At 35.8% G+C, this 21,895-nt stretch overlaps 2 protein-coding genes, 1 long non-coding RNA gene and 1 other non-coding gene across 4 annotated transcripts; 1 reads left to right on the top strand and 3 right to left on the bottom strand.

The window, feature by feature from the left end:
• Positions 1 to 7,228: 7,228 nt before the first annotated feature.
• Positions 7,229 to 16,049, bottom strand: LOC131630568 (importin beta-like SAD2 homolog). Its single transcript, XM_058901351.1, has 21 exons — positions 15,724 to 16,049; positions 15,471 to 15,646; positions 15,183 to 15,350; positions 14,749 to 14,859; positions 14,587 to 14,664; positions 13,974 to 14,170; positions 13,829 to 13,889; positions 13,469 to 13,543; positions 13,251 to 13,328; positions 13,100 to 13,162; positions 12,943 to 13,026; positions 12,684 to 12,856; positions 12,062 to 12,101; positions 11,827 to 11,970; positions 11,559 to 11,678; positions 11,253 to 11,468; positions 9,574 to 9,756; positions 8,607 to 9,288; positions 8,014 to 8,231; positions 7,726 to 7,861; positions 7,229 to 7,525 (listed from the first exon to the last, which is right to left on the bottom strand). Exons 1-21 carry the CDS (start codon positions 15,863 to 15,865, stop codon positions 7,371 to 7,373), a joined length of 3,300 nt encoding a protein of 1,099 aa, XP_058757334.1. The 5' UTR covers positions 15,866 to 16,049; the 3' UTR covers positions 7,229 to 7,370.
• Positions 16,050 to 16,139: 90 nt separating this feature from the next.
• Positions 16,140 to 16,212, bottom strand: TRNAA-UGC (transfer RNA alanine (anticodon UGC)). Its single transcript has one exon. It is a non-coding gene; the product is annotated as a tRNA-Ala (tRNA).
• A 693-nt stretch (positions 16,213 to 16,905) lies between these two features.
• LOC131630551 (uncharacterized) lies at positions 16,906 to 18,498 on the bottom strand. The gene is made up of 2 exons (XM_058901335.1): positions 17,579 to 18,498; positions 16,906 to 17,365 (listed from the first exon to the last, which is right to left on the bottom strand). Exons 1-2 carry the CDS (start codon positions 18,366 to 18,368, stop codon positions 17,259 to 17,261), a joined length of 897 nt encoding a protein of 298 aa, XP_058757318.1. The 5' UTR covers positions 18,369 to 18,498; the 3' UTR covers positions 16,906 to 17,258.
• Positions 18,499 to 18,899: 401 nt separating this feature from the next.
• On the top strand, positions 18,900 to 20,739 carry LOC131630561 (uncharacterized). The gene is made up of 6 exons (XR_009292368.1): positions 18,900 to 19,040; positions 19,328 to 19,433; positions 19,673 to 19,873; positions 20,004 to 20,089; positions 20,167 to 20,199; positions 20,611 to 20,739. It is a non-coding gene; the product is annotated as an uncharacterized LOC131630561 (long non-coding RNA).
• Positions 20,740 to 21,895: the final 1,156 nt, after the last annotated feature.

Below are 21,895 nucleotides of genomic sequence, written 5' to 3'. Positions count from 1 at the left end.
TTGTCTTGACAGGCATAAATACAACATAAGAGACTATCTTTTTTAATTCCTTATGAACCAAACCACAACCTTATTCTTTTGTAGCTTTTGAGTCTCCTTCTGATCATTAGAAGCAGCCACCATCCTCTTCCTCGAAGGCTTATACATATCTAATTGTGCCTCTAGAATATCTTCCACAGTCAAAACAATACCAATTTCTTCTTTTGTCATCTTGATATACTCCTGAATCACCTCTAGATTGTCCATCTTATAGATGATAGAATAATCCTAAAGATAATCAATATTGGAATTTTTTATCTTCAGACCAACTTTTGACTTCACAACTACCTTCTTGCTGGTGATCTTCATATTACACAAAATAACACCAGATAATATGCTCCCTAGGATTCTTCCAAATCTTGAGCAGCACAAGCTTCCTTATGAGTTTCAACCAATCTTCTCTGATGGAATAATTCTTAAAGAAGCCTTGCATATGGCACATTCTTATTTTAATGCTTTTGGATTTCCTTGATAACTTCACACAGATGGTTGAAGATGTATGTAGATATATTCATCTTTTCTCTATTCATATAAACCATATAAAGTGCTTGTAATCCCATGAGATACGATCAATATTTCCTTGTTTGGGAATCAGACTGCCATTGCAACATACATATTCTTCACCTTTCCATAATCATCAGAGTTGGTGAATAGAGTTGACTAGATCATATTTGCTTCTTGGCTGCCATCTTTATAGTTAAGAACATACACTCTTTCATTCTTCACACCAGTAAGTTGAGCAATATGGCTCTTAGTGATGGTCACTTCAACTCCTATTAGTGCAGACCTAATTTCAACTCCATTAAACTCCTTCAATTATCGGATGAGATATTTTTTCCCGTCCCTGATGCCCAAGTCAGTTGAGGGAACCGCCTCTGAATTTTCAGATCTTCCTAAGAAGCCAGCCTTCTGGTGCCCATATCAGTTGGAAATATCTGCATGATGATTTAGTTCATCAAAAGAAGATGTTTGTTTATTCCTGATAGCTCAAATCAGTGTAAAGACATTCTTTCCCTGGTGCACACAAATCAAAAGATATATTGTCCCTGTCCCTGATATCCAGATCACTTGAGGGAGCCGCCTCAAGATTTCCAGATCTTCCTAAGGAGCTAGCCTCAAATACCCAGATCAGATGGAAATATCTGCCTAATGATTTATTTTCATCAGTAGAGATGCCTTTTTACCTGATGCCCAAATCAGAGATATCTGCTAGTTCAGATCATTCAGAGATATCTGCTAGTTCAGATCATTCAGAGATATCTGCTAGTTCAGATCATTCAAATATATCTGCTAGTTCAGATTATTCAGAGATATCTCCTCCCGATGCCCAGATCGATGAAGACATCTAACCCGATGCCAGATTGGAGACATCTGCCACATCTGAATCCATATCAGTCGAAGATGTCTACCCTCTCTGATGCTCAGATCAATAGAAGTTGCCCCTTGCCTGTAGGGATGCCCTTTTCCAGTAGGGACGTGTTCCTTCGCATCTGCTGTTTGGGACATTTAATTATTAGAGCGCAAATTTTCGAGTTCATTATGGTATTCAATCCTCTTTCACGTCAATTGTTCGGAACTCTCGTTTCTCACCCGTCAGGTTCAAGAAGTTTGAATAGGGGCAGCTGTTGCACCCCAAAATCGTCTCTCTTTATTTTTGCTATAAGTTATGGGAGGCGTTTATTTCGTCACTTGAAAATCAAGGAAAAAATAATAAAGAGTTCTTAGTTTTAAGACAGTTTGGTGCGAAAGTCTCTGTTTACGGTGTAAGTGCAAAATTCTTAACTTCCGACTTGAAGGATATATAGGCTTGGTTCTCGCGGGGTCAGTATTCTCTACATCTTTCGTGTTTGGCTCGGAGGCTAATTCATCAGGGAAAGTGGCAGAAATTAATTGTTTATGAAATGTTAGTTTTATCATTTCACTGTCTCTCGGATATTTGAAAATTCATTACTTTTGTCTGTTAAGTTCGTTTGAGGCGAGCAATATGCCAAAAGTTCCGTCTTGAGCTCTATTACATTTCACGTGTTGAGGTCAAGAATGATTTCCTTGAGGAATGTCCCCAAATTCGCAATTTACCTGAAGTTTTACGGTGGAAAAATGTGTTGAACCGCTGTCTTTGGGACGCTAAAAAATTCATAACTCTCACATTGTCTACTCGATTCATCTGAAATTTTAACTGGAGTTTCGTATCGATGCCCCCAACATTTTGTATGTTTGAGCCCAAGGCCAAATATGCACCAGAAATTCCAGAGTATTGCAAAAGCATCGTGTTTTTTCCGTCGAAATGCGTTTTTGGGCATGGCGCGACAAAATTCAAAATTAAATAACTCCCTCAATTTTTATCTGATTGAGCCCATTATGGCAGCATTCTCATTGAAATTTTGTTAGCTTCAATTTATCTTCAGACCTCGAGTTCGAATTTGATAGGAAGATCGAATTTCATCGCGTTCTTTGAGCGGTACGAATGAAAATTCTGCACTGTTAAATTTTCCGCCTTAGATGACCGGATGAATTTCTCGGTGTTCAAACGCGCATAACTTCTTCACCATTTACGGGATTGATTTCGTTCTCGCAGTTGCAGTTCACAAATTACGTCATCTTCAATTTGTCGGTGTTCTTGTTCTCAACTTCCGCGCTGAAACGTGTTTCCTCGAAAAAGAGCTTAAAAAGGGCATTTATGAGGGAAATTTGAAATTTATATTTGGGCACACTATATATTTTCTTTTCCCTCATTAACCACTTTCCATTCTCTCTCCTCACAAACACACAAAAATATTTGCTCTCCATTCTCACTAGAATCAAACTCTCTTTCTACCAAGAACATCACAACAATTTCAAAATTTTTATCAAAAACCTCAAGAACATATCAACACAAAATCAAAGAAGATTCAAACTCTCTCCTCTTGCCACCACCGCAGACCGCCACCTCCCGACCAACATCACCGCGCGTGACTACCCTCATCGTTGGAGCTCTGACGAGCCACCATGGACATCCCCTCCGTTCACCGAATCGCCACCATGCGATCTCTTTGTCCTCCTCTCGCGGTTCTAGCGATAGTGCTCCCTCCGTCTTCGCATCTTGTTCGCTTCTTCAAATTGGTAATTCTTTGATTCCTTAATGATTGAATGTTGATGATATATGTTGTTGGTTAGTTTCAATTGTTGATGATGTTGTTGTTTGTGTGTGATGAACATAGTTGGTGATGTAGTTGTTGTGTTAAATTGATGAAGATAATTGTTGTTGAAAATATGCATATCAAGTATTTTTATAAATGCTTGAATCAAGTGAATGTTGATATTATTGTGTTGTTGGAAACTTAATTGAGATAATAACATTGCTTGATGCTTGAGATAATTGGGTTGATACTTTGTGGTGTCAATTCATGGATAATACTAGTGATTTGTTGGTGGTAATTTTGTTGATTAGTGCGAATTTGGAAATTAAACAAGTGATGAAAGTTTATTAATGATGTTGTTCTAGTTGTTTCGCTTGAGAAAAAATACATGAAAAATGTTGGTTGATGGTAGCTAATGGTTGTGGTTCATAATTGTGCCTAATTATTGAATTTAAATGTGAAACATGAGCTTTAATTGTCCCAAACATGTGCTGGAAATTAAATGGTTGTTATTGCTCTTATTTGTTCAAGATAGCCATAACTTGTGTTTGTAGAAAATGCTTGAAGAAAATTATTGCTTATTGGTGATGCAAAATTGTTAATTGTGAGACGTGGTGTTGTGTTGACTTGTGATATTATTGTGACACTCACTACTTGTTCATGAATCTATATGTGGAAATGCTTGTTGTTGTGAAGTTAACATGAAAATCCAAGAACATGAACAAATTTTGTTGTTAATTGATAAAAAAATATTGGAATCGCTTGTTACTTGAATTCTACTGTTGAAAGGATATTTGTTGCATATTTGTGGTTGACGAGTTTAAATGCTGAATATTGTGTGCTTGTCAAGTAATTTTCATGAGTGACATAACTGTGTCGGTTTCGTTCATTTCGTTCTAATTTTCTAACCGCTTTGAGTTTTAATGATTGTGAATAGTGTTTTTTAAGTATGTTGATGATTCCGGAGTTGTTTGTGAACTTTTTTAGCCGATTTTGACCGACTTTTTTTTTTATCGATTTTGCTTCTGTCAGCCGACGAAAGTCCCACTTCCGGGTGGATTTAATCGAAATCGAGTTCATTTTTGAGTCCGTTTGGCACGTTTGCAAATTCCGAGCAAATAGTTTTTTGTGCTTATTTTTTGATTTTGTGGTTTTTCGCTTCCGAATGACACGTATCTTGTGCTTTGAATTTTGCTTTACTCACATTCATGTTTGCTTGGTTGATCGTGTGCTATTTCATTTGAGTTTGCTTGGCTCATATTTAGTTCGTGCTTACTTTGTGATTTATCATGTTTATTTACCGTTTTGGGTGCATATTCTATATGTGTTACCGTTTTGTGTCGTTGCTGCCCCGTACACTAGTTTGTGCTTCCCACGCGTGTTTTACGTGTCTTTTCCACTATTTGCTTCCATTTTGCTTTACAACACAATTGTGCAACTTCGGTTGCATTTCTTTTGTGTCTAATAATGTATGCTAGTGTGTGCAAAGCACATTGAGTGAGATTGTCGATTGACGCGCTTTGCTCCATGTCCCGCTTTATTTGCGGGATAAGATGACATTTCCACTATTCTGATTCTCTCGTCCCACCCGTTAAGACATGACATATATACCTGTTTGTTGCATGTCTGTATTGTGATTTCTTTTCAGGTGTATTACTCGGATGTGCCGATACACACTCTAAGTCCGACACGCGATTTATTTTTGCGTTGTCACCATTGCGCTTTGTTGATGCTATACCATCCACCGGATATCTGACACTTTTTGTTGCTTGTTGCTAGCTTGCACGCTGACCTTTAGGCTTTTTTCTTTAGTTGATGTTATTTACGGATTATATTCGTCTAGTATTGTTGTTCCCTTTTATTCTCTTTTTCTGCATCATCATTTACCATGAGAAGTAGGTTAGACATTCATTTTATCTTTTAGTTGAAAGTCCTCATTAGGAGGTCATGCTTGTGGTTGTTTATAGTTATGCTTTGTGGCAGGGTGTCACGGTGTAGTAAGACCTCGTGTAGGCAACACTGTTAAGTCTTCATGGTAGGCAAGCGGAGAGGGTTCGTAACCGGCCCCCGCCACGTTTCATCGAGTTGTTCAGTTAAGCGCGCATTACATGTTGCTGCTTCAAAACTGTCCCCTAGTTAAGTGGAAGGATCTTGCAATCGGATCCCCACGCCTTGTTTAGCTTGCGTTGATCGACGTTGATGCTCTGTGTACATACGCACAGTTATCGTGTCCCTCTTTCCTCCCATGTTTATCGAGTCCCTCTATGTACACACGCCACGTTTCATCGAGTCCCTCTCCCCCTTTATCCCTCGCTTGGTTTCCTCGGTTGATTCGACCATGTTAGCTATAGCACCCCAGTTTCCTGGTCACTACCTCGATTTCCCCAGTAGGTTGCTAGATTTCTCTTTTGCATGCTAACTTATGTAGATATTTCTCTTTCCACTAGGATTTCTTTCAGGAATCTTTAGAACACAAACTACACTCTTTCTTTTCTTTTGCCTTCATGGCGCTTAAGAGCACGTTACTTCCTTCCTACCTCATGGATGCAAATGTAACTGTCCAACTAAAAAACACAAAACAAACAGAAACTAGTTAGCCGAGCTACGATAACTCTGATTCCTAAAAAAGGATACGTTAGCAACTTGGTAGGGCCTATGCGAGTACAATTCTTTCTTTTCCCTACAATTTGCATTTATTCTAGCTTAGCTTTAGACATAAATTCTTTACACACCCATAGATTAGACAACAAGCGTGGATCCCATCGAGTACGATGGACGTGAGGGGTGTTAACACCTTTCCCTCGCGTAATCGTGCTTATCTTTCCCCATGTTTATTCTGTTTCTCTGATTCGCTTTGACCGTGCTTATCCTTCCCCGTGTTTATTATGTGTTTCCTTTCCTTCTCTTGGGATAAATAGACACAGATAGCGACTCTATTTCTTGCGACACTTTCGCGTTTGTACTTGGATGAAAATCTCGGGAACGACACAAAGGAATCAATTGAAAAAGCTTTATATTCAAATTCAAGCAAGTACAAAGCCGAATTTAAAATCATTGATAAAAGATGGGAGTGCCAACTCCATCATCCGCTACTATCTCAATCCTTAATATTATTATTCTAAACCAGAAATTGAAAATGATCCTAAATTGGTGAGAGACATCAGCAAGTGCATTGAGACACTTAGTACAAGCAATGAAATGGAAGATTTGATTTCAGTACAATTGGCACAATACAAGAGTGCTACAGGTCTCTTTGGTATAAGAACAACAATTAGACAAAGGTTGACAGTAGCTCCAAGTAAGATGGAAGTTCATTTTTTTATAATTATTGGTCACATGTGAAACACTTTTGTTGGCTAATTTTTTACAATAATTGTTACAGCTGAGTGGACGAAGTCTTATGGAGCCAATACTCTAGAGTTGCAATTGTTGGCTATCAAAGTATTGAGTTTGAGTTGTAGTGCTTCGAGGTGTGAGCTCAAGTTGTCAATGTAAGTAGGACTAATGAGCCTCTAATCTACACTAAGAGGTCAAGGCAACTAGAAGTTAAAAATACAATAATGACACCTAGAGCAACAATAGTTTAACAAGTAGTGATAGAAGATGTTGAAGATGAAGAATTGGAGAAATATTTTGAAGGAGAAGAAGACCTCTTTGATAATGATCTATGATTTCTATGTTTAAGATGTGATATTTTGAATCTTGATGTTTTGAATTTTCCATAATGTATTGAATCTAAATTAAGTATTGTTCTTTGTTTGACATGAGTGTTGTGATATTGATTTAGTGTTACATGACCTATGTTTTATAAATTATTATATAATTACTAGTATACAAAAAGTTATCGCACTATTCCCATTTTTGAGATCGGTCGTTCTACTCTGTTATCCAGAATTAATAACTCTGATGATAATCCATAGAAAGTACTCCTGAAAAGGTGGTGATGTGCAATACATTTAAGCTCCTTACGAGATGACTCAACTCTCAAAGCTAGAATCTCAACATAAATTACACCCATTTCTACTCCACAATTAATTAAATAAATAAATATACAAATCAATGAGAATTGCAAATAACCAATACACACTCTCCCAAAACTCATAAAATAAAAATAACAATACCTGTTTCTCTGTACAAGCATTTCAAAAGCCTGATTTTTGGGAGGGAATAATCTAATTTACACACAACACCGAGATATAGAACATAAAACAAACTTCAGTTTTGCTGGAAATACAAACCATACTGGGGGAAGGCATTCAGAAAACTCGTGATGACCTGCGAGGGCAAACCTTGTCCTTGTATAAGCACATGATGGTATTGGTCTATCAAGGACAATACAACTTTCTGCTCATCAACATCAAGTAATTGACCTGTATGCATATCAATGACAATAATAGATGGATTAACGGACACTTTTCCATTTATGATCAAATTGTCAATAAGCAACCCTAAACTAAACCTCGGAGACATTGATAACAAAGCTGGGACAGCCTTGGAATTATTTAACACTGCAAGATACAACTAATAAAGATGATGCAAGTACCAAATAACAAAATAGGAGAAGGCTTACCTAATTCCATATCTAGTTCTTCATCTTCAACATCCCCCTCTTCAATAACTAAATCATCTTCCAGTGCCACGGCAGCTTTAGCATACCTTTCAAGAAACTCTTCTTGTGTTTCTTCATATTCTTCAACCTCGGAGTCCTAATTTAAACAAACCCACACGATTAATTACTGTTAAATACTAATAAATGGAGCAAGTAAGAGAACATGTTAATCATGGCACCTTGTATAAACAAAAGGAGATATAAGTTTATAAAAACACAGATAAACATGAAAAAACTGCAAAGATCAACCTCATCATAATCTTCAGAGTCATCATCGTCACTATCCTCATCCTCGGCATCATCATCATCGTCATCATCTTCAGCTTCTTCTTCATCTCCTTTCTCATCTTGTAATTCTTTCAACTGAATGGATACCTCCATTAGTGAAGTTAAGTAGTTGTGAAATGAATCACGACATGGCTTCCCTTGTTTCAAAAGTTGCTCAATCAATCGCGCCAGTGTCAACACTAAAAATCACACCAAAAAATAAGAGTTTGTTAAAAAGGGTTTAAAATGTTTGACTGCCTTTACTGCTAAAGAATAAAAGAACATGGTATACTACCACAGTACCACCAAACTTTTAGAACATTAGATGAAACACCTTTCTAACAATTTTACAGTTAAAAACTCAATTACGAACAAAGAACGTAAATTCAATGGAAATAGTATCCCCAATCAAGACGTATTTTAACAACAGAATTTGGAGGATAAATTGGAGCAGGTAGAAGGGCAATTAAAGGAAGCATATAATCAAGATATTTTTAATTAAGCAAGCCATTATTCAGAAAAAGATAAATTAAATATTTCTGTAATTAAAGTAACAGTTGAAAGCAAATATTTACCAATTAACTTCATCTCTGACTCTGTTGTCAGACCAGCAGCCTCAAAGGAGCTACTGGACAAATGACACAATGCAGATGCCCAAATTGTGATACCTCCCGCTTCACTTTTTTCAATAACACCTTCTACAATTTCAGGATAACACAGATAACATGAAGATATAGCAAGCAATAGAGGCTTCCAGAGTGAAATGGGCGTACTTCGAACTTCAACAAAGTGAGAGAAGGCTGCCCGACTAAAAACAATTACCAATGATTGTTTTACACCTTCAGTTTCAATTGAGTAGGTTGGACAGTGTAGTAATGCATGGACACATGAGCAAGCTCTATAAGTGGCAGAAGGATATTGCTTAATGGCCTTACTAACAAAAGTGCCAATCCCTTCTATAATTGAACGTTCAGGCACAGGTGGAGCTGGAGGGGGTGGAACCTCTTTAACAAGAAAGTTTTTCAGCATGTATGAACGATCTAAATTCACGATTTCCTTAATCACATCAAAAATTGACAAATCTTCTGATTCCTCCCATGCGTGCCACTCTGCAATCATTTCAGCCCAAACTGGCAGCAGCTCTGACACTTTCAGCTCTTGAATCAAGTGGCTTGAATCAATAGAGAGCATGACAGACCGTAGCAAAGTTGACAAATCTTCTATGCATGAAGTCGGAAAATTCTGGTCTTCTTGATCCTTCTCAAATTCAGAAAAACACTTCAAATAAATTAACATTGAAAACATTTCATATGAATATAATATATGATCAAATTAAAGGCAAGCAACTAATTTCTGAAAGCAAAAAGACTAATCATCACGGCCAGTTTGATTGTACATCAAATAGGATCTAAATGAATTCCACCTCACAAGTAAAATCATCACAGCTATCGTTTCAAGAAACCCATTCAAACTCTCTAATTGGCTTTTCTTCCAGAATAATACTCCTAAGAAAATCAAATTTAGCCAGGCCCGGAAACTAACCTGTATGGACAAAGGTGTTAGCCAAACCTGCTGCAACAGTGCAGCAAAAGCTCTGCCAATTGCCGCCTGATCTGCAACCCATTTTTCTTGCAAATCATTTGATTCAGAATCAGATACTTCAGGCCTAGACTCTTCCCATGTCTGACCCATAACAGCCAGAGTAGAGATTCCACGCTCAACCACCTATTGCATATACAAACTCAGATCAAAAGTAGTAATTGTGTTACCTCAACATAATGTGCAAGTGGCAAATTCAGCATTTCAAAATAAGTAAGAAGTATGTAATCACATCACTGGAGACACCAAAAATTATGGGCTCAAATTGATCCATTGAGGCACATCTATGAAGCATAGGTACTTCTAAAATGGTGAAGTACCTGTATCAGGTACAGTTACCGTACTTTTGGTACTTAACTTTTTCGTATTATTCTGTTTAGAGTGAAATCAATGGTTTTCGCATATATTTATATAATATATTATGTATTTTAGTTTATTTGTTATTAAACTTAACACAAATTTTTACTTAAACTTTTAATTTCATGTTTTGTTGAGTTGAACAATTTAGTTATCTAGTGATATATTTTATTGCGAAGCTCTTAATTTTTATTGCCTTGCCCGTACCAGGTACCATACCCGTACATATGTATTAGAGAGGCACATAGAGGTGTAAAAAAAAAAGAAGGGAAATTTAATGATATTCAAATTGAGCCATTATGGCACATGGAGGTGTAAAATTTAATGTTGTTCAAATTGTTAAAAATTTAAATAATAAAAACTGCTTAGATTCAGATATGACAATGACTTGGGAGGTGCTTAAGTGCCACATCAAGTAGTATGAGATGCACAATGGAGTATTTAAAAGGCTTAGCTCTTTTCCATGGATAGCTGGTTGTCACTCACCATTGTCTAGTGAAGTGTTGTGGAGAAGCTGAGTCCTAAAAGGTTTAGTGAGGCGTCTTAGAGTGCAGTTGTCATGTCATGAGTTGGCTGTCTGGGATGGTCGGGGATCATATATATTGCATATAGATTAATAATATGCATACGACACGGAGAGATGTTTAGTGTGAGACGCAACATAATTTAGTGGGAGATGTTTAGTGTGAGACGCAACATAATTTAGTAGGAAAAAAAATTCAAATAACACTAAAAACCGTAGTTCTTCCCAAAAACGGCGGTTTTTCCTACCAGAAAAACGATTCTGGTCATTTTCCGGCACGGTGAGGAGTTGCAAGATCGTAAAATCGTACGATCCTACGAGTTGGATCGAGATTTTAACTACCAGGGATCCCCCGACTCACGATCTCGTTGCCCCTACCCGATCTACCATGGATCCCCCGACTCACGATCTTGTTGCCCCTACCCGATCTTGCGTAGGTTTTTGAGTCTGACTACCTTGATAGGGACTTTAGTACTATTGAGTGTCTAAATTTCACATGAAGTAGTATGAGATATTTGGTGGAGTATTTGAGCAACTTAGTTATTTCCCTTTGACAACTAACTTTTAAAGGAAAGTTCTCAAGTGTTCAAATGTTTATCAACATATTTCGACAAAACCTTGATAAAAAGTTGTACACATTCAACATAATCATTTTTATATGCCATTAAGTGATTGGAATATTTATGGAACATCCGATATAAACTATTGCTAACCTATTAAATAAAACAAGATCAAAACATACCTGAGGCCAAGGCTCCAAATTGGAAGTTAACCATTTTGAGACTGATCCCACAAGAGATGGAATAATGTGTGGGATATGAACTGAAACTTTCTCCTCACCAACTTCCATGATAGAACTGAGAAGCTGAAATAAGATGGAGCTATCATTCTCATCATTTCCAATGTTGCTAACTATTACTTGCAGAAGGGGTAGAAAATCAGGGGGCATATAATCATTCTGAAAAGAGAAGCAGAACCAAGTCAGTGAAAAACGAACAGAAATAACAATGTTAAATTGACCAAAAAAATCAGGTAGCTAAAAGCTCACATCAAGTAGTGTAGTTATTGCCCCAGCAGCAGAAACGCGCACAGGATAGCAAGAAGTATCCTGCTTATCCGGCATAACCAATGCCATAAGCAATTGAGAATATACATCAGCACTTGTCTCCTAAAATGAACAACAGGTTAGAAACCAAGATTGAATCACCTCAGAATGTTTCCGTGACTATATCACAACAGATACATGAAACCATATTGAAACTCCATATGAAACAGAATTTGCTTGAGTTGTGATAGCTAGATTAAGCGTGTTTTACCTCAGGTAGACAGGAGCCTAGTTCTCCGAGTACCCAGTTTGCACTTGCAATGAGGTGTGGTACAGAAACAGCTATGGTATACAGTGGCAAAATCCGTGTCTGGATGAGAATTGCCACAAAGCCAGATTCTTGATCTCTCAAAAACTGTAAAAGAAATGAGGTTTGAAAACTTTGTTTTGCAAATTTAACTTCGAAAAACTTGTGGCTTTTTCAACAAAAGTTGAAATAGACTCACTTCTTGCAGACCGCCATATGCCATCAGTACGCCAAAGTAACTGCCATAGATGATGTAAAAAGAATAAGGTGCAGCAGATTTATTAATAAGAATATCAACTAAACTAATATATACGCGAATAAGGCACTGCTCATATCAAGATACTGACTGACATTAGGTACAAAAGGAAACATTAATGAAAAATCAAAAATGAAAAGGAAATAAGTACTACAGAGAGTAAAGACACATGCACGGCAAAAACTTGCCCCCTTCAATCAGAAATACTTTTTCAAGAAAAACAAACAAAAGACATGATCTTCGCAAGATATATATATAGGCACCAAATGGGTATAAATTCAGAGATTATGAATTCATTTGACTAAATTCGGCTAAAAATCTCTTAAAAGTTCATTCAAAAAAATATCGGGCAAATTATTCAGTATTTCGCATTTACATTGCTGCTAGGCAAATAGGCTGCAAGGAAAGGAACACATCAACAAATGAACAAAGTAGTTGTTGCCGTTGGCATAGGATGTGCAATAGATCTTAAAAATAAGTTAATAAAAAAATATTTAAAATAAATTATTCAATTAACTGATCAGACAGGCAGGCATACACATGTGAAGAATACGTAAAAACTCACTCATTCAGGACTTTTTTTTGAGACAAGTTGGAATTAGAAGGAATGGGAAACTTAGACAAAAAAGGAAGCACCAATAATTCCCCCATAGAACGGCGCTGATTGCTTCTTTTGTTCTTTTGACCCTTTTTACGTTTGGCTGATAAACTGTCTATGGAAGTCTCCATTGGTGGCCCCTGCAAAAATTGATGACTACATGAACTATGGTAAGAAATAAATTACCAAGGGGTGTAGCTCAGAAAAATTTCTATCAAGAAGTAACCTTTGACATTGAAATTACACCAAGTAAATTTACTGCACTTTTTCTGGCAGTGAATAAATCCTCCCTCCATCCACTAATTTCGTCCTGAATATAAAGTTCCGGTCAGAAATCACTATAAATTACGTAAAACAATAATAAAAAAAATCAGTTTACATACAATATCTGAAGGAAGATTCTTCCGTATATACTCATCAGCATCTTCTTCCCACTCTGAGATGTCCTACGCATTGAATTTCCATAAAACAATAATGAGAAAAGGTCTCTTACGAAAAACTCCATCCCAGTTACTTTTTGAAATAAAAACTTACTTTCTCATTCATTATCAATGCTGGAAAGATTGCAGATTCCAATAGAGTTGTAAAATGTGGGGAAACTAACCGCCATCCCTGTATCAATTGAAATATAAAATCTACTAAGACATTTATAATATTTTGAAGAATATGTCAATCATAAAATCCAAAGCTCCCGAACAATTGAAACTGAATTTAAAAATAAATGGCAAGTGTATAAAATTTAAATAACCTACAGGGCCAGTCTCCAGCACATTCGAAATTACATCAAAACCCAGGGAGAGAATTCTTTCTAAAAGGAAAGGAAGTCTCTGCAAAAAGAATATGACAGTTCAGATTTGAACTATCGAAAATAAGAAATATAATTATAAAATAAATGTTACACAGGTCTACTAAAGTTATAGATAACAGAAGATGTGAAAGCCATATGGAAATGCATACAGGTGGTTATTAAATAAAATGGTGCGCTAACACCAGTTAAAGTAAGTATATTCATAAGGATTTTTGTAGTCAGTACTGGAAAGAACAAGCATAAACATTATTTAATCCAACTACTAATCAGTTATTAAGAACAAATATTAAGAATATCATCTTACGCTGGTATTTTTGCTAAATTTGACTATGCTTAGAGCATTATTTATAATATCTGGCATCAACCTGAAAAAGGAGATGTCTTTTATTATAGAATACCAAATATGTTTATAGCCAAAAATAAACTAAGATATTTAGAAACTACATTACTTGTCAGAATGTTTCCTGTGCCGGGTGACAAGGGAAGAGAAAATAAGCAAACTTCTTTTTCCAGACTTCCATCTTGTCAAATATACATCTTCTTGAGTGACTGTACAGTCAAAGCTCAGAGAACTCAAAATGCTCATTAGGTCCCGACTAAATGAATTCAGAAGAGGAACTAGAGTCAAGGGCATGTAGGACTTTACCTGTAAGTAGAAGTGTTAGATTATAAATAAATAAAACATGTCATATTAATAGTGGTAGAAAAAAGAATTTAGCATATAAAGACCATAAGAATATGCATACACTCTTGAATCAAATACCAAAAGAGAAATAAAACGTTACAACAGTTTCTCTTTCACAAGAATAGTCAACTTCTCACCTACAATTTAACATAGGCTCAAATAGGACGAATAATTGAAAAAATACAACAGCAACTGATACGTTTCAATATTAATTCAATAGCTATTCCTAGTTTTAAAAAATTTGCAGATCTGTTGGAAGATCAAATTAGAGAAAAATAAATGTCTAAAATATTTAATAATTCAACTGAGAAAGTCCCAACAATTACTAAATATAGATTTATGCATATCAACTATAGACCTGTCAAACCGTTACTTACAGCAAAATGCAGGCATTTGCATATAGTGAGGATGGCTTTCTCAGTTTCTAAGTCTGCACTGCCATTGCTTGCTATAGCCTAACCCATGCACCATAAAATCATTCAGAAGTGAAGTTCACAAGAAATAGTGAGTACAGCAAAAAGGTAAAAAAAACACAATACCTTTCCAACAAATTGATGGAACACAGCAAGCAAAGGGACGAGAATTTCTTTGGCTATAAGCTCTAATTGAGGTGGTACGGGCTCCTTCGCAATTTTGGGATTCAAAAAATACTGCAGAAATGAGTGCATTTCAGATATAAGTCAAAGCAGGTGAAGTGCCCCAGTATCATCTCTACTAATAATATAACATGAATTTTCCCAAGCTTTTTTTCCATCACAAACAGAGTATTATAAAAGGTAAAAACATTGTAAAGAGATTCAGATAGTAGTCTTCCATTAATACATTTCAATCAGTATAGAAATATTTTACACAAATTGTTTAATTGTATACAACAAGCACTCATTCAATTCATATAAAAAGCACATCATGACATATTGCATTGAACAACAAAAAATTCTAAATCATCAAAACCATCAACTCTGATTTAGAATACCTGAAATGGTCTAATAAGCGCATGAAGAACAATAAGTGCATTGATTGTATTCCACGTGGAGTTTGAACCGTTGATAAGATGGCTATTCTGAATAGCAGACTGCAGATTAGGCACAAGATCCGGCCACAGACTCTGCTTAACAAAATCAGCAGCGGCAACAACTCGAAACTGCCACATCCAAAAATCTCAGATACAAAAACAAATTTTAGCAAACGACATATCAGATCATAGATCAGATCAGAGACAAAACACAAAATTAGAAACGATGAGTAAACAAAATGAACGAACCACTTCAACTAAGATCTTGAGAACGGGAAATTCAACTTGAAGCAAAGCTTGCATCAGCTGGTCCTTGAATTCCTTGCTCACATTGGAAGGCGTGGCGCCGCTACTATCAACATTCCGGCGAGTGTGGTTTTTCAGATAAGTAGCAGCAGCAATTTTTTGGCCTTGATTTTCTCCTCCTGTTGAGATTAACATCGGTTGATAGTTGTTATAAAAAAAACGAGATGGAATTGGAGAGTAGAGAATTGTGAATTACCAGTGGAAATTGAGAGGAGATGGAAAGGGAAGTGAGGAGTGGGAGATAGGCGATCGAGTTCATCAGTGGCGGCACGAACTGCGGCGGCGTCTGGACTGAGAGTTTGGTTGAGAAGATGAGCGATGAGAGTAACCTCCGCCATGGCAATCAGAGTCACCCAGAGTCAGAGCTATTCCACACAATCTGAAAACCCTAGTTTCAGTGTATAACGTATTGGCGGGAAGGGAACATTTCCAGTATATATATCTTTTATTTTTTTATTTTGGTGGGAAGAGTATTACATGATTTTTTGAGGAAAAAATAAAAAAGTACTAGTACATGATACGACAGACTGGAAAGAAAACAAAAGGCATCGATTTTAATTTTTTCAGATGTGGTAAAACATCAACGAAAACAGAGCGAAAATTATTGGAGAATGGAGATGCGGGGGATCGAACCCCGTGCCTCTCGCATGCAAAGCGAGCGCTCTACCATTTGAGCTACATCCCCATGTTGAAATCGATTCAAGTTTTATTCAAAATCACATTTTTCTAATGCCATACTGGGATTATACCAGTTCACAGGGCCCTCTGATATAAACTACAGTATGACATTGTTAATGTATTTGAGTGTAAACTGCTAAGAGTTTCATTCATTATTGTGGTTCAGAATCTGTGATCTAGCTATCACTAACATATCCTTAAACATTTTCTCATATTTCTCAATGCAGTCACAGCAAGCCTCAAAATTTACATTTTCACATTCTTTTACTCACCAATAATTCTTACAACACCTACAGTTGGTATTGATATTTTAAAATTTATCCTTCATATTATTTTTTGTTTACCCTCTGCACCAAAATTGGCATTGATGCTACTTGTTGTTTTTGCAAATCATGATGAAATTTTAAAAACTGTTATATAAAAGAACTAAAAAAACTCTCAAAAGAATATTATATATTTATGAATGAAGGTGTTATATCTTCATTTACCTCATTTCTAAGTAAACATTGGTAGAAACTTAAATATGACTTATTACTAATAAGATATGAACTTAATAATAATTCATATATTCACTGTGTTAAGATTCTCTATAGAAATGTTTTATAGTCTTTTCATGGTCCTATTATTAGCTTGTTGATGCTTAAGTGCTGTCTGAATTCTGCAATAATATCAATTACTACATGCATACCCGCAACTACGACAGCACTAGTATATTTATTTAAAGTTGGCAACAAATATGAAACAATCAAATGGTTTCAAAATATTCACACACAATCAAGAAGAAAAATGGAAGCATAAACTAAAATGTAATACTTGAAACAATAAGAAAAGTATTACATTAATTAGTCCAATTGTCATGCTCATTGTGAACATTCTAAAACTAAGAAGATGTGCCTTTCCTGTTTTGGAAAACTATCTACTTTGCATCATTAGAGAGGTAGAGAGAGTGGCCAATAATCTCAATTCTCGAGGCATACAATACAACTACACTACACAAGCTCTCTGTCCATCAACAGGAGTGGATTTGGAACACAACTAAACTTCAAACAGATCTCAAAGTAGCTCCATCATATTGTGAAGTAAAACTACAAGAAGCAAAACCAATAGGTGCTTTGTCCAAGGAGCATTGTTCAATCCTTCTGAAATCATACTTCCAGCAGCTGAAATATAAAACAAAATACATAAAAACATCAACAATGGCCGCACAAAACGGAATCAGAAGGTGTTTTATTCATCATTTTTATAACAAAAAAATAAATTATTGTTAATTCACACTGCAGACTGCGACCGATATTTAAAACCTTGTACAAACCTACTCATATTAACTAACCCCGTATGATTGGAATTACATAGTAGAAATCAAATTAGCTTACCACATTCCCTTGTTGAATTAGTGAAACTTGAGCAGAGACAAAGAAGACCTTCAGTATCAGTATCAAACCCACAAGTCCCACCAGATTGCTTACAACTTTCACATCCAACATCCGGCAAACTAAAAGAAAGTTTAATCCCATAAACCCAATCCAAAGGACCAACACCTCTCAATCTATCACTGTTAAACACACTAGTATAATGCGTACAATCCAAAATATTCATACTCATAAACTTCACAGTATTATAGCTCGTAAAACAACAAGGTGGAGAACTATTCGTCAACAAATGAAACACCCTAAAAGCATTACAACCACCATATAGCTCATCACAAGTGTGTCCTTCAAAGTTGAAGCAAAGATATTTGTAATGGTTGAGGACAGGTGAGTCTATAGAGCAGTTTAGCAGAACGAAAACAGTGTCTTGTGAAGGAGGGATTATAGCAGACTGAATATCCGTCATGATGAAGTCGTGGTGTGGTTGGAGAATGGAGCAGGTTGACATTGATGGGTCGTAGAGTGTCATTGTTTGTTTGTTGTAGTCAATGGATTGGACTTTGTAGGAACCGGAGGGGGTTTGGAAGAATAAGTCAGTGGCTGTGCAGTTGAACATGTGGCGGAATTGGGGTGAGCCGCAACCGTCTTCTAAGGCGAATGGGTAGTTTATGGGAATGGTGCCACATGAGGTTTTGCAGGGAGAGAGAGTGAGAATGGGAGTGGTTTGTAGTAGTAGATGGAGGGTTAGTAGAACAAGTTTGATGATAGTGAATGGTGGTGGAAGATGAAGATGCATTTTTAGCAGAGAAAGCAAAGAAACAAACAAAAAAACACGGTTTGAGTGAGAGTGAGAGTGAAAGTGAAAAGGTGAGTGACTTTGGGATACTGGTTTTATGTTTTGGTTTGAAAAAGTGGCCGTAAATTACTCGGGCATGGGATTGGAGTTTGAATGGCTTTTTGTAGGGGTGGACATTCGGGAACCATCCGAAGAAAACCGACCGAACCGAGTGGTTCGAAATTGTAGCGGTCGGTTTCAATCGGTTTTGCGGGCTGTGCGGATGAAGAAATTGGGCTTCATTGGATATACATGGTCGGGTTCGGATGGTTTCGTTGGGCCCGTCGGAATCCGGACCCGCCCGATCTATTATTATTAGTTTATAACTTGCATCTGTAACCCTAATCTGTAAAGTATCACGCCTCAACTCAACTCTTCCCCGCCGCCCCTCTCTCACAACCTTCACTCTCTCACCACCCATAAACCATCGTGATGTTTCCTTGAGTCCTTTACTACAACCATCAACACCGTCACTGCTGAAACCATAGAGAATGAAGGTGGATCTCTTGATGTAGCCTTCATGCTTTCTCACTTCATGTAGCCTTCAAGCTTTGCTTTACTATCATTTGATGAGTTGATTTGATGGAACCAAAGGTGGATCTACCACTTTGAAGACATGAATTTCTACAAAAGGTTAATTTTTTTCTTTTTCATAGGATTGTGATTTAGGGTTTGTGTTACTATATATTTAAAACGATTAAGTATGGGTTTTTTAGTTTGATTAGTTTGTCTTTTGAAAAAGTTGGTTTAGTGTTTCAGTTTATAAAGTTTCATAAGTGATTTAGGGTTAGGGATAAGAAATCTATAAAGTTGTGTTTTTAAAAGTAAATTTGAGATTGATTATGATGAACTCCACAGTTATGAAAATGATTTTGATTTTCTTGTATGAGTTTTTGTGATATTTTTATTTTTATGTGCAGATCCAGTGTTTGAGGAGATCTAATGTTTTGGAGGATATTCAGAGTCAACTCAATTAGAACCCTCTTAAGCAGAGGAGGATGTTTTCGCCGTTGTCTACGCCCCTCTGTAAGTTCTCTCTTCATCTTCTGCTTCTTTTTTCTTGAGGTAACAATATTGGAGTGATCTGTATCTTTTTTCGCCGTTGTCTACGCGCCTCTGTCAGTTCCACAAATCAATTGTAATACAAGGAGGTCTTGTGATTCTATAAATATAATAAATTTATTTATTTCTTAAAATATGAATTATCTTATGATCTGTTATTGTTTTCTTATACATCTTGCATTCAATATTTTTGTGAATATCAGGAGATAAAAGAGAGGATGCTAATAGGAAAAGAAGTTTGGTTATAACTCTTGCAAATGGAGGGGTCTGTGTGTTTATCAATGTGATTAATTTATATTTGGTTCTCCAATAATGCTGGGTTTTTTTTTACAGGTTCATTGTGAGCTTATTGTTTCTAGTAAACTTATACGTATATAGTTTCAAGCTTATACTTGGAGTTGGAGGTAAGAGTTTTCTCTTGAATTTCACTATCTTCATATGTCAATATTTCATATTGTTCTTATTCAATTTATGGTTACTGATTTATTGCTGGTGTTATTTTTATCTCATAAATATTTGTGTTGCAAATTGCAGATTTATCTCTTATAAATCTCTTATAACTTCCCAAGGCAAAAGGGCATTGGTTTTTATGGAGCAAGGAGCTGCATCAAGAGAGAAATGTTAGTATATAAAGTAGGTTTTCAAGTTTATGGTAGTGTTATGAATATTAATTCATTATTCTGTGATTTATTTGCAGCAACTATTATGAAAATATAAAGCACTTTTTGAGGTAAATTCAACTCTCCATTATGTTACTTTAATTTTAACTTATTTTAATTACTTATAAAATATTTTATTTCTTCATTTGGTTTTAGAGTTGAATGATGGTAAAACAAAAAGAACATAGTAGTTGATTTTTATGTTAAACCAATGAAAATGTTTTAATTTGTGCTGATTAATCATTTATTCCTATTTCTTCATTAATATGTTTTATGAATGAATTTGAAAATTTATGACTTTTAATGTGAGTCAATTTTTTATTTTTTATTCTGAGACATTAAAGCATTTTATTTTTTGAGATATAAGAATCAAAAGCCTATAAAATTATGTGTCATATGTATAACTCTCAAAGGTTAATTATTAGTTTGGTTGAGTATTTTTTATTGTATTGACCTTTTACTTTTAATTTTATTTTGTGCAGGTAGGAAATTTGCAGTAGCTTTGATTTTGTTCCTGTCTAGAATGTTAGATTCAAATATATTTGAGATAATTTCAAATTTGTATTGATTTTGATTTTGTATTATATTTTATTAAATTTGTGATTTATGTAGGTAGGGATTTATTTAATTTTTGGGATGATTTAGTATCCAAGTAAAAAATATTCAACTATAATGGATGAACTTTAAATGGCTCAAAATAGCCCCCGAACAAATATTTAGCAAATAATTAATACTTTTAAAATTCAAATAATTACTAGTTCTTTTTAATATAAAATCAGATAATTTTCTATTTTAAAAATTAAAATAAAATTTAAGTTGGATTGTAATTGGGCTAAAAATTTGAGTGGCCCAATTAAGCTTGTTAAAAAGAATTTTAAAAAGGAGAAAAAAATTAATTGGATTACAATTTGGTCTGAATTTTATATTGGCCCATTATCAATGAAATCCGAAATAAACCGGGCTAGTTACCCGAACCCGGTTCAACCCGAATCCGAAAAAACCGACTATTAAATTGGTCGGAATTGGGCTCATAATTGGCACCCGAGGGTTGGGCCGGATTGAGGTTTTGGGCCCGAACCCGAACCGGCCCGAACCGATGTCCACCCTTTTTGTTTTGAACGTTGGGTACAGGCTGGTGCATTTGATGGGTGGGGTTCACGTGTTGAAAAATTGAAGAAAAGTGAATACAGAATAGTACAGTTATCGATGTTTTCATTGGAATGTGTTGCAGTTTGAAATCTATGGATTCTAGCTATATGCACGCAGGAGCTAGTTCCACTAGCATTTCAGAAAAATTTATAAATTGTACGTACGATGCTGAATTTGGCAGGAACAGACCTACACCTACACACAGTGTTTCCTTTTTGACATTTTTTTTATTTGGTTTCACAAGACACTCTCAACTCTTGCATTATTTCACAAATCACAATCCATATTTCACATTCCATAATTATGAAGAGATGTTTTTCTCCTCCCTGAACTATGATTAGTGACACACAATTATGTACAAATATGTAAGGATGGCAAAACGGATCTGATCCGTCAGACATATTTGTTTAACCTGCATTTGTTTAAGGAATGGGCTAAAATTTTAGCCCCATATCCTTCAACATGTCTATCCCATTATTTTGCAGATTTTTAGGGAGGTAGATATTAACATAAATTTTGTAATTTTTAAACATAAAAAAGTGTAATGTTCGTGGGTCTGTCCTGCCAAATTCTCATTTTTTTTGGGACGGAACAAGGTTTTAGTTTCGCACTCTTAAC

This window comes from Vicia villosa, linkage group LG1, assembly GCF_029867415.1.
Source record: "Vicia villosa cultivar HV-30 ecotype Madison, WI linkage group LG1, Vvil1.0, whole genome shotgun sequence".
Classification (NCBI taxonomy): domain Eukaryota; kingdom Viridiplantae; phylum Streptophyta; class Magnoliopsida; order Fabales; family Fabaceae; genus Vicia; species Vicia villosa.
Note: the sequence above shows the minus strand (reverse complement) of the source record. Positions and strands in the feature narration are given on the sequence as shown.